The 13138-nt window shown below is 50.6% G+C and overlaps 1 protein-coding gene across 1 annotated transcript in view; it reads left to right on the top strand.

The window, feature by feature from the left end:
- KCTD3 (potassium channel tetramerization domain containing 3) overlaps positions 1–3734 on the top strand; it is a 96965-nt gene extending 93231 nt beyond the window's left edge. Inside the window, exon 18 of the mRNA XM_077282274.1 lies at positions 1803–3734. Coding sequence (XP_077138389.1) covers positions 1803–2355 — 553 coding nt within the window. The 3' untranslated portion in view covers positions 2356–3734. The remainder of the gene's footprint in view (positions 1–1802) is intronic.
- The last annotated feature ends 9404 nt before the right edge of the window (positions 3735–13138 follow it).

Genomic DNA, 13138 nt, shown 5'->3' with positions numbered 1-13138 from the left:
GTGGGGGTTGGCAGCCGCATAGGAAATGAATGGAGTAGGGGTCTGAAACCGCATCAGGAATGAATGGAGTGGGGTCGGCAGCCCCATAGGGAAAGAACTGAGTGGGGGTCAGGAGCTGCTTATTGAATGAATGAATTGAGGGTTGGAAGCCACATAGGCTGTGAATGGAGTGGGGGTCAGAAGCCACCTAGGCCTTGAATGTAGTGGGGATCGGAAGCCGCATAGGCCGTGAATGGAGTGCGGGTCGGAAGCCGCATAGGCAGTGAATGGAGTGGGGGTCGGAAGCCGCAAAAGCCGTGAATGGAGTGGGGGGTCAGAAGCCACACAGGCAGTGAATGGAGTGGGGATCGGAAGCCGCATAGGCCGTGAATGGAGTGCGGGTCGGAAGCCGCATAGGCAGTGAATGGAGTGGGGGTCGGAAGCCGCAAAAGCCGTGAATGGAGTGGAAGATCAGAAGCCACACAGGCAGTGAATGGAGAGGGGATCGGAAGCCGCATAGGCCGTGAATGGAGTGAGGGTCGGAAGGCGCATAGGGATTGAATGGAGTTGGGGTCAGAAGCCGCATAGGCAGTGAAGGTAGTGGAGGTCGGGCATACACACTGCAGCTCCATTATAACAGGGCTTTGTGTCCCGTTCTGCTGATCGTTGCAGGTACTATCAGTTGGCCCCATACCGATTAATAAGTTGCCACCTCCTGTGGCTAGATGGTAACATATTTGCATCAGACAAGCCCTTTAATTGGATATACCATGAATGTCAGATTGGTTGGAGTCCCATTCTTGGCTTTCCCACTAAGCAGCATCACTTCAGTTGTATCCCTTTAATTGTTTACTGGACACAGCTCAGTACTTTGGGCCGGATCTGGGCCTGGTGTTACAGCTCCCTGGAGCGCCGTTTCATATACGTTAATTGGACGGAGCTCTAATACCGGGGACGGCCCGTTACTAAAAGTACAGAGCTGTCCCTGGTAAACACTGAAGAATGTGGCGCTCCCCAAAGCTCTGCAGACCATTTAGTCAACTGATCAGGGGTGGAGTAGAATTTGGCCAAAAAATCTGTTCATATCCCATCCACATAGCGATAGGTATAGAAAACCCATATTTCGTTAGGCTAGGTTCACATTGCGTTAGGGCAATCCGTTAAACGCATAGCGCTAGCGGATTGCGCTAACGCAATGTATCTATGGGGATCGTGTTTGCCGATCCCGCTAGCGCAGATCCCGCGGGCGCACCTCGGACGCTGCTGCTTTCCGTCAGAAAATAACGGCACATCGCTAGCGCGTGCCGAAAATGGCATGCGCTAGCGATGCGTTGGCAACCCGTTAGCACATTGCTGTCAATGGGTGCGCTAACGGGCCCGTTACATGACGTTAATTGCGACAATTTCACCATGTAACGGAGTCCGCCAGCGGACACCCATTAACGCAATGTGAACCTAGCCTTACACTGTTTTGAAAATTGATAGAGAGACGTGCAAAGCAACTACAAAGAATATCTCCTGCTCTGAAAGACTTATCTGCTCATAACATGATATCAATAGGCCACATGTAACATTTCCTGTGGTGACGCTCCTGGCAAATTGAGCAAATTCCCCCGACAGATTAAGGCCGATAGCAGTAGAACACCCTACAATCAGCCAATATTTTGGGGAACCCTTCATACAAAAAGTACTGTTGAGAGAGACTTATTCTATGAGGCTAATACATCCGGAGCGATGCCTTCTGCGGTAATGCTGGCTTTATTTGCTGTATTTTTGTCCTTCTCTAGATTTCTATAATGACGTTATACTTTTACTGTTAATAGTTTACAACTTCATCACGAGACGATCCATGAAGCAGCAACTTACGGCTCGCTAAGGTCTTACCGTGAGAGCCCCTTGCTGGCCCGAGCGCGGCGCACAGAAAGCTTCCACAGCTACCGGGATTTTCAGACCTTCAGCTTTAAGAATAACATCGAAAGAGTTAACTCTGAAAACGGGAATTTGCTTGCCAAAAATGAGACACGACCAAGTGATCATGAGAGCAGCAAACTCGAGAAGAAACCCACAGCACCAGGTCAAAAGCTAACCAAGTGTTCGGAAGCCACTGAGGAGAGCAGTCGCCATCCCGAGATCACCGATGTCAGGCGGAGGATTGTGGAAGAAGAATGCGAACCCAAGACTGAATCTAAGAAGAAAAGTGGATTTGAAGGAGCGTTTCACAGCAGACGAAAAGTTTCTCAAGTACCTCACTTAAGTTCATCACCCGGTGATGGCGGAAATGAATCCTCTGGTACTGCCTCGCCATCTCCTACCAAGTCCTCCACTTCACCGCGCCGTAAAAAAAGTGACTCTTCCTGCCAGGACTATGCAATATAAGATGATTTAATCCTCGCCGATCTAATCATGCTGCAGTAATAGGGTGCGACACAGCACTCAGCGTTGACCCCGAGTTGAGGTTGCTCTTGAGACAAATCTTCTGCAGCCACGACTCATTGGAAACCATGAGTACCAAAATCGGCAATGTTGGGATCCAATTAATGGTTGCAACGACTTGATCATAGTGCTCTTTGCAGTTTCAAGGTTTGCTTAAAAGGGATTGTCCTGTGGTTATGCCATAGGTGTGTAAGATGGGAATACGGATATGAAACCCAGGAGTCCTGCTTTCTTCTACGCACAGCATTTACCAGCTGTCAAATAGTCTGACACTAATTGGCAGGACGCACAAGCTTTTCTTTGCAAGATAGAACACTATTTATTTCTCGGCTAAGTGGCTGAGAAGAACTCTGTCCTATCCCATAGGAAACCTGACAGATCCACAACCAGAAAAGCTCTGTCCATAATCGTTTGTTCCCAATCAGGACCCCTGTCTGAGTGAGAACTTAAGCAACACCTGATCTGAAGTGCCAGAACAGTAATTGTCAAGGCCTAGCTGGCCTTGGCTTCCCCTGACAAAATCAGGGGTGCTGGGGTAATAAACGTATCACTGGCTGCCACATTTCAAAGGGGGGTGTCTTAGCTGAGACAATAACTTCTAAAGCATATGGACATCATACATAGGGGTCCCATCATCAGCAGCACCACCGGGAAGGGCTGAAGCTGTAGGGATTAGAGTTGAGAAAACGATTTGCAAGACCCTTGTCCAGTGTTAAAAGGTTGGTTCTCCATGACTGCCAGACCAGGACCCTGCAAAAGTCCTACTACCTCCCAGCATCTAGGTCACCTCTTCGGATTAGTAGACCCTACGACACCTCAATGCATTCAAAAGAAGCAATCAAAATTGCAGCAGGTATCAGGACATTCACAGGGCTCTCATCTGGCTTCCTCGGAGTACCGACGTGACCGCTGGACCAAGGATAGTTTCGCTCAGCTTTAGTAAGGATTAGTTGACTTTATGGGTTACCTACTTTGGTGCAGGATTTCGGGACATTTCTCTTCTAAATTTCTGCCACGGTTTCACTCATCTTAATAGGGCTTGCAAAACCCATGTGCTTCCTGCCAAATCGACTCCATTGAGATGATCGTTAGATTTCCAGTCACAGACATTTCTGCAACAGATCTTCCTCATGTGAATATCCCCTTGCATCCCATTTTCTACACGAGGCTGCATTTTATTAGGAGAGACGACTGCCATGTGGATGGGTCTCTCCTTGCTGTTGGTTGGAGCATGGCATTATTCTGATTGGGACTGAGCTGCTTTTCTGCAGCAGTGTAACTTTTTATATGCAGAATTTTATATATATATATATATATATATATATATATATATATATATATATATATATATATATATATATATATATATATATATATATATATATATATATATACCCACACTTAGGCTAGTGAATAATTTATTGATCTATATATATTATATATTTATCCTGCTACTGGACACACTGACCGCACATAGGCATTTATTGAAATTATTTAATTTTTTTTTCTTAATAGAAGTATATAGCAATATTTGCACGAGACGCGACATAGTACTTTTCTAGTTCGGCAGCGTGGCTTCTACAGTAACATTGCACTCCGGTGTTTTCACACACCGCCGTCTTCAATGCACCCAATGTCTTGTTATGCAGTTTATTCGCACAGTATTTAATGTTTCAGAATTAACGGAGCTGGAAAATAAAATCGACCAATGAGAATTTTTTTTTATTTTTTAACAAAACCTTTATCTAATAGAATATATGAGCATATTTTACAATTTGTGATGTGTTTGTGCTCACTCTGTAACAATCCAGTATGAGATATAAAAGCTGTAAATGATTATTTCCTATAATGTGATCTTGTTTATTTTCCCAGATGTTATTACAAAGAAGTGATATTCCAACAAGAGAAGTGTATATCTATAATGGAGACGGATCAGGGTAGACAATGTGCGTTTACAATCCACTCCTCCAGTGTATCGCCAATTTGCTGGCTTCATCGGGATACACAGTGTAATCATGTATCTTCTGTAACAAGAGTAAAATTTGACGTGCAGTAGATAAAATATAAAAAAAACTTTCTTTATCGCTTCATTGGGGGACACAGGTAACCACAGGTGTATGCTGCTGTCACTAGGAGGCTGACACTATGCAAAAAGAGAAGATAGCTCCTCCTCCGCAGTATACACCCACCGACAGGCACAAAGTACCTCAGTTTGTGCTTAGTGTCTGTAGGAGGCAGACCTGGATCTGTTCCCAGATCCGTCTTTTCCTTTTCAGGTCACCTGTTGTGTTTTATTAATCTTTTTCCTTTGTCTTTCAGGTTCTTCAGCTTCAGGGTAACAGGGTGTAATGTCTCACCCTGTTTTCCCACACTTATGCGACCGAGAGTGCAGTGTGTTGTCACCAACATCTCCCACTCTCGGACCCGCAGGCAGGACTTTACTGGTGCTTCAGGATGATTATTGGTGGCCAGTCCTTGCCTTTTCCCCTCCTCACCCCTCTCCTCGGACAGGGCTGAGAGGAAGACGGTGGTCACCAGCGGTGACCTCCCCCCTTCTTGTAAGGGGTTGATGCCGTCTTCTGCACCATCCGGAGACAGTGCGGGAAGGAGGATCCCGGTTTCCAGTGACCCTCACCCACCCTGAGGGCTCCTGATGTGATCCTCGTCAGTGAAGAGGGATTCTGGACTCACCTTTTACAGGTATGTCCCTTTCTCTGTCCCCGGCAGCTACCCACCTGCCTCACTGTTTACCCGTGAAGAACTGCGCACAGAATGTGGCGTCTCTGAACGACAGCAGCCATCTTTTTCTTCATGCTAGTGCTTCGTTAACGCCCCCACATTAAGCGCGCGTAATTATCATGCGCTTTTTACTCTGTCGCCTCATTGGGGGACACAGGACCATGGATGTTATGCTGCTGTCCACTAGGAGGTGACACTGCATAATCTGAAAAAGATTAACCGTGGCTCCTCCTCTGCAGTATACAACCCTGGACGGCGTCAGCCTTCTCCAGTTTTTGCTTAGTGTCGCATAGGAGGCACACCATTTTTTTTTTTACTCCGTTTTTTTCCGACGGGATTACAGATGAAGAAAAGTGGGTCTCCTGTGAGAATCCCGGCATGGCTCCTTCCTCGGCCCCCTATTACGGGGTGCCCGGTTGAAGTGGAGATGGCTGTTCCCCATGTCGCTCCTTCCCCAGTCCCTCGGGTGCTGGTTCGAAGTCGAGACCCCCCCTCCTTCCCAAATTCCTTTTGGTTTCTGGGTTGAGGTCGAGGCGAGGATAAAGCCCCCTGATGGTCACAGCAGCACCCTCCCTAATCCCCCTTTGGGGGCATTAGGTTGAGACGCCTCAGGTAGGGCCTGTACAGGCAGCACTCTGCAGCTCCCAGCAATGGGCCAGCACACTGCGCCTGCATCCAGGGACCCCAGCCCAGCTGCGGGCTCCTGTCGGGGCCGGGGGGAGTGCAGGCAGGCATGGCACAATAGAGACACAGGGCTCCCTGCGCCCCTGTCTCTGCGGCAGCACCAGCTCTATACTGCCTCAGGAGGACCCCTCACCGGGCCCCCCTTCCGCTTACAGCCCCACCGCTATCCTGCCTTTAAATCCGGGGGGTCCGGTTCAGATCCGATCCCCTCCCGGACTTTCATGCCGGTCTGGAGCCCTTCTGGGCCTCAGGCATCTAATTTAGGCCCCGGCTTTGGCCTAGCTGAAGCCGCAGCCTCCTTTCCGCCCCCCAGATGACAAATATGACACTGCAGTGTCATAGAGGGGGCGGATCGAGACAGAAAGGAGCATTTTTACACAGATCTGCCACCTTTTTCCAGCTCTCCGCCCCCTTTTCCCCCTTCCTCTTATCAGCAGCCATTTCTGCTGCACAGGGATTAACCCTGCATCTCCCAGTCAGCAGGACCAGGCCAGCCAGTCTCCGGGGGGCACAGGACTGTGGATCTTCAGCGCTGGACCTAGGGACACACTGGTGGGGTAAGATCACAGCTGGATTTTTTACTCAGCTGTGAATCCATATTCCCTATAATGCTCCCCTATAGTTTTCTCTGCATAACTATAAGGCCCTCTGCATAGCCTTCTGCACTCTGTGCACTATGCTGGGCTCAAGGTCCAAGAGAACCAGGCAGAACTGCTATTATGCATTCTGCACAGCCTGCGGGACCGCTCTCCCCAGTGGCAGCACGTACCCGCACTGCCAGGGCTGTATACAGACTAATGTATCAGCTCCAAGCAGCCCCTGCCACTGCTTCGGTGTCTAATGCCACGCCAGAATGGGCTACTCAGATGTTGCAATCTATGACGCAGTCTATAGATAACCTAACCTCCACATTGCTTCAGGCTCTGCAGGGACATGCTTCGGCTATGACCGTTACCCAGCAAAGGGAGAGCTTGACTCAGGAACAAGACGACCCTGGCACATCCAGGTCAGGACGCAAGCGGATCCATAGATCAAGTCCATCTGCGTCATCCCATAGCACACGGTCATCCCCCTCTAGGGAGAGACACCGTAGCTCCAGGTCATCTAGACCGTCCCCTTCCAGGGACAGACAATGCAGATCTCCGCAATCCCCGACCAGAGAAGGCCTCCTCCCCAGCTCACCCAGCAGGGGACGCCTCAGTGATGCACAGGATTCAGAAGGCATCTGCGACTGATTCAGACAGGGAAACGGAGGGGTCCCTGATCCCAATCCCTCTAGCAATACAGCGCTAGTTGAGGACATAATCTCTTCCATCCATCGGGTGCTGGATTTTTCTGAACCGCCACCAGAGGCCCCAGAACACAAGATTTCCTTTGAAGGACCTCTGAAGCCGCCTAAGGTTTTCTCTAACCACCCAGAGTTTAAGGCGATCCTTAAAAAGCAGCTCTCACAGCCTGAGAAAAAAATTGCCAATCGCAAATATCTGGAGGCGAGGTACCCCTTCCCGCAGAAGGGCACAAAGGAATGGACAGACCCACCCGAAGTGGACCCTCCAGTCTCTAGGCTAGCAGCTCAACCCTCAGGGACGCAGCAGACTGGCAGGTAGAACGCATGGCTCGTTCAATTTTCGTGGCAGCAGGGGCATCCCTGGCTCCCACATTCGCCTCAGTTTGGGCTGCCAAGGCCATTCTGGCCTGGGCAAAAAATTTACAAGCTCTCCAAGCATCCGCTCCTGAGCTGTCGGACCAAGCGGTTCAAATAGCAGTTGTAGCAGATTACATGCTTCATGCAGCTTTTGGATTCAGCAAGGGGAGTAGCGGGGATAGCATCAAACGCCATCACAATTCGGCGTATCCTGGCTGTGGGAATGGAAAGCGGACGCAGCCTCAAAGAAGTCCCTCATGCACCTCCCCTAACTCAGTGGGCGACTTTTCGGTGAACAGTTGGACACGATGATATCCAACACTACCAGGGGTAAGAGTACTTCTCTTCCCCAACTAAGACCTAAACGCACTTACAAGAAGCGTAACCAAACTCGATTCCGATCCTTTCGGAACTCCTCGGGCTGGTCCATCTCGCGTCCAGCACAAAATCGTAACCGTTCCCCACGCAGGGACAACTCACGATCGACGCAAAGGTCGGACAAGACCTGGCAGTCAAAAGTAGGCCAGCCTAAGCCCAGAGGAGGAAAATCTCAGACTTTCTCATCATGACTTACGGACTCCGGAAGACACCACACCAGTAGGCGGCCGACTTTTGCTCTTTCATCAAGTCTGGCTGCCTATTACAGAAGACAGGTGGGTCAGGGACCTAGTGTCTTCCGGATACAAAATAGACTTCACCTCCAACCCACCGGACCGATTCTTCCTCTCTGTCCCCCCAAAACCACCTGCCAAGGCTCGTGCCTACCACCAAGCGGTCTCCTCGCTTTCTCAAGCAGGAGTCATAGTACCGGTCCCCATGACCGACCGCTTCCGAGGGTTCTACTCCAATCTGTTCATAGTTCCCAAGAAATGAGGCAGCATACCGCCCATACTAGACCTAAAACAGCTCAACAAATATGTACGGGTTCGTCACTTCCGCATGGAGTCCCTTTGGTCCATCATTGCGTCCATGGAGAAGGGAGAATATCTCGCCTCCATAGACATACAAGACGCATACCTGCATATACCTATTGCACCTGCCCATCAGAGGTTTCTCAGGTTCACAATAGGCCACGACCACTACCAATTTGTGGCTCTCCTGTTCGGACTCGCCACGGCTCCCAGAGTGTTAACCAAAGTCATGGCAGCCACCATGGACATCCAGCACTCCAGAGGCATAGTAGTCGTTCCATACCTGGACGATCTACTCATCAAGGCTCCCACCTTCAAGGACTGCGAGCTCAGCATCTCAATCACAACCGATACTCTCAGTCGCATGGGCTGGTTAATCAACCTACAAAAGTCATGACCAACCCCAAGTCAGTCCCTGACCTTCCTGGGAATGCTCTTCAACACCTCCAGGAGTCTAGTGCTCCTGCCCAAGGACAAGGCACTGGCTCTCTGCCTAGGAGTTCGCACCCTCCTTCACAAACCTCCTCGATGTCTCCAGTTTGCCATGAGAGTCCTCGGCAAGATGGGGGTTGCGATAGAAGCGGTCCCATTTGCCCAGTTTCACCTCAGGACTCTCCAACTAGCCATACTCAAGTCCTGGGACAGGAATCCCTTTTCTCTCGACAGGGAGTTCCAGCTAACGTCGTCAACCAGGAGGTCCCTGCACTGGTGGCTCAAGCCAACCTCGCTAGCGAAGGGGAAATCCTTTCTCAAAGGTCAATGGAAGGTTCTGACCACCGATGTGAGCCTGACGGGTTGGGGTGCGGTGCACCTACACCACAGGGCAAGTGGTCCCCAGTGGAAGCGACTATGCCCATCAACATCCTGGAAATTCATGCCATCCTCCTGGCATTGAGGGCCTTCCATCATTTACTGGCAGCTTCTCACATCAGAATACAGTCGGACAATGCCACAGCCGTGGCATATGTAAATCACCAAGGGGGGACCCGCAGTACCCAGGCGATGCGAGAAGTGTCACACATCCTCCACTGGGCGGCAGACACAGGGTCGGTTCTCTCGGCGGTCCACATTCCGGGTGTGGACAACTGGGAAGCAGACTTCCTCAGCCGACAAGGAATAGGTTCGGGAGAGTGGTCTCCATCCCCAAATTTTTTGCCAGATCTGCCACCTCTGGGGGACCCCGGATGTGGACCTAATGGCATCCTACTTCAATGCCAAGGTCTCCATCTTCATGGCCAGAACACACGATCTGCGGTCGCTCGGAGCAGACGCTCTGGTTCAGGACTGGACCCAGTTCCAGCTTCTGTACATTTTTCCACCTCTCCCCCTGATACCCAGGGTGGTGAGGAAGATCAAGCAAGAGGGAGTTCCAAACAGCCTAATCGCACCGGACTGGCCCAGATGTACATGGTACGCCGACATCGTACAACTTACAGCAGACGCCCCCTGGCGTCTCCCCGACCTCCCCGATCTATCACAAGGCCCATTCTATCACCAGAAATCAGGGGCTCTCAATTTGACAGCGTGGCCCTTGAGACCTGGGTACTAACCCAGGCAGGGCTCTCGCCGGACGTCATTGGAACCATGATCAGGGCACAGAAGCCAGCCTCGGCTAAGATTTATTACCGTACCTGGAAAGCTTTCTTGGTGCGAATCTCGTGGCCAGACCCCATTCCCTTATTCCCTCCCCAAACTACTTGGTTTTCTTCAATCGGGTCTGGAGGCCAGGCTGTCCCTGGGCTCGCTTAAGAGCCAGGTGTCAGCCCTCTCTGCTTTTTCAAAGGCGCATTGCTACCAAGCCGCAAGTAAGGACATTCCTTCAGGGGGTTTTCCGATTGGTTCCCCCCTACAGACGACCACTAGAAACGTGGGACCTCAATCTGGTCCTGACAGCATTGCAGGGACCACTCTTCGAACCCCTTAAGGAGGTCCCGCTCCGCCTTCTATCCTAGAAGGTGGTTTTCCTGGTGGCAATCACCTCGTTACGCAGGGTGTCTGAACTGACAGCACTCTCCTGCAGACGGCCCTTTCTGGCCTTTCACCAGGACAAGGTAGTCCTCCGTATGGTCCCATCCTTCCTTTCAAAGGTTGTGTCCACCTTCCACCTCAATGAGGAAATTTCTCTGCCTTTCCTTTGTCCGGTCCCGGTTCAGAGTGGAGAAGGCTCTGCATACGCTTGACCTTGTCAGGGCATTGCGTATATATATGTGTCTAGGACTGTGTCCTTCCGGAGGTCTGATTCTCTTTTCCTTCTTCCGGTAGGTGGCCGCAAGGGTCTGCCGGCTTCCAAAGCTACCCTTACCAGGTGGATCAAATCCACCATACAAGAGGCCTCCCGCCTTAAGAGTTCTCCTACTCCAGCCGGTATTACGGCACACTCTACCCGGGCGGTGGTGGCCTCCTGGGCCAGTCGGCACCAGGCTTCAGCACAACAAGTGTGTAAGGCGGCCACTTGGACTAGCCTACACACGTTTACTAAACACTAGAGAGTTCATACCCAATACTCTGCGGACGCGAGCCTGGGTAGACGGGTTCTGCAGGTGGCGGTGCCCCAAGTTTAGGGGCCTGTCTGCACAATATTCATCCATTGCTTCCCACCCAGGGACTGCTTTGGGATGTCCCATGGTCCTGTGTCCCCCAATGAGGCGACAGAGTAAAGGATATTTTTGTGTACTCACCGTAAAATCTCTTTCTCTTAGCCTCTAATTGGGGGACACAGCTCCCACCCTATTGCCCTTTACGGGCCGTTGTTACTGTTGAGTTCTCATATTGTTCCTTGAGCTCGTACATAGTGGTCTTCTTATAGGCATGTCTATGTTATTCATGTTTCGTTCCTCCTAATGCTTTTGCAGAAAACTGGAGAAGGCTGACGCCGTCCAGGGGTGTATACTGCAGAGGAGGAGCCACGGTTAATCTTTTTTAGATTATGCATAGTGTCGCCTCCTAGTGGACAGCAGCATAACACCCATGGTCCTGTGTCCCCCAATTAGAGGCTAAGAGAAAGAGATTTTATGGTGAGTACACAAAAATCTCCTTTTTCCATATCAAGGGGCCTCCTCGCACTGCCCGGTGCAGTCCTCCTGTGGCACAGCCATACTTCATGATACCGTCAGATGTGGCTATACCGGACTAGGACCTTAATACCATTTTCCGGTCCTGTTATTGCAGGTGCCAAGGCATCGCATAATTGCATGCCCTCTGTTAATGTAGTTCCCAGCTTTGGGCCTTCTCCCGGACTCTGTGTAGCCACGCCTACTTACCGGGCCCCAGCCAATAAGCGATCGCTATCCGCTTAGCCACGCCCCTTGCTGGACTCTCGGCTAACTAGGGCACGCCGTATGCTGAGGCCCCGTCTCCTAGCCTAATAAGAGTATGTTTTCTCTGTCCCGAGACGCCCCCTGCGGGGGGGACATAGTGTATCTCTGCCTGCAAAATGTGTGTGAAGATTCAAAAGCGTATGAAGAATCGTGCATTCACCATCGTCTAAAGGGCACCACAGGCGTCCATCACTAACCTGCACTGGATCTAGGGGAAACTGCAGCCTGAGCAGTGACAGCGCCGTCTCTGTTATCAGGTAGGACCAGCCCAGACTGGTTAATTTTTCTCTTCACAAGGGCTTAGCTCTCCCCAGCTGTAGCCCTAGTCCATCACTTATGTCCAATCTCAGGGAGGCCCATTCCTGTCTCTATAATCCATGATGCTTGTGCCATCTGTAAAAGAAAAGTGGCATTCAGAGAAACCCTCTAACGCCTAGGATAAGAGCACTCCCCTCCCTCCGGAGTGGGCTGTTGCCATATCACAGTCGGTCTCAGACCTGACTAAAGTCCCCGGTCCAGGTCCTGGAGCGACCTCCACGTTTGTTTTGTGCCACCAGTGCTCCGAACACCTCTCATGGTGATTCGCACGCACCTGACCGCAACCTTCACAGGGACAAATCGGGTACAAAGCAAAGGAAGCTGCGGGTCCCTCTACTTTCTCCTGGATGCATTCCTCATCCCATGCCCCCTCCTCGGAGGCGGTTTTTGGGGTCGGATATGGATTCCCAGTCTGAGTCTGATACGGACCAGACCTGAAAGATGCAAGATATGCTCAATAGCCTCATCTTGGCAAATTTCCAAAATTCTGAACCTAAGGAAGGATGAGGCACCTGTTCAGGAGCACTCCGTTGCTTTCTAAGGGGTAAAATGTCCTGCCCAGAGTTTTCCCTAATCTCAGGGAAGTTGTCATGATTATTTCTAGACACTGGGAACACCCTGAAAAGCGATTCCCAGGTAGGAAGGGGCTACACATCCTCTACTCCAGAGGTCCCCAACGTTTCTGACCTTGAGCCACATTCAGTTCTGAAAGAGAGTCGGGAGCCACGTTCAGTTCCCACCCCCCTCACAATAGTGGCAACCAAAGCCCCCATTTCAGGCATAATGGTTAACCAAAGCTTTTCCACAAAAATCACCCCAAAGCAGTATACTAAGATCCATGGGTTCCCACAATACCCCCATTCAGTATTCTCCTATAAAGCACTCCCAAGACACTGTCACATCCAGCTTCAAACATCTCCTCTGACTCTTGTCTCCAGCGTACCATACTTAAATCATCTCAAAACCCCTAAGACCAGTATATGTGTGAACAGATCTGCTTTTCTGTGCAGGGCTGCTCACAAAATTCACCATTTTCAGATTTGCTCTTCATACCTGTTTGCTAGAACTGGAGCTAATTCACCAAGCTGACAGACAGCCGCGAGCCACAATTC

Source organism: Ranitomeya variabilis, chromosome 2 (genome assembly GCF_051348905.1).
Source record: "Ranitomeya variabilis isolate aRanVar5 chromosome 2, aRanVar5.hap1, whole genome shotgun sequence".
Taxonomy (NCBI): domain Eukaryota; kingdom Metazoa; phylum Chordata; class Amphibia; order Anura; family Dendrobatidae; genus Ranitomeya; species Ranitomeya variabilis.
The sequence above is the reverse complement of the archived record's forward strand: the minus strand, read 5'-3'. Positions and strand labels throughout refer to the sequence as shown.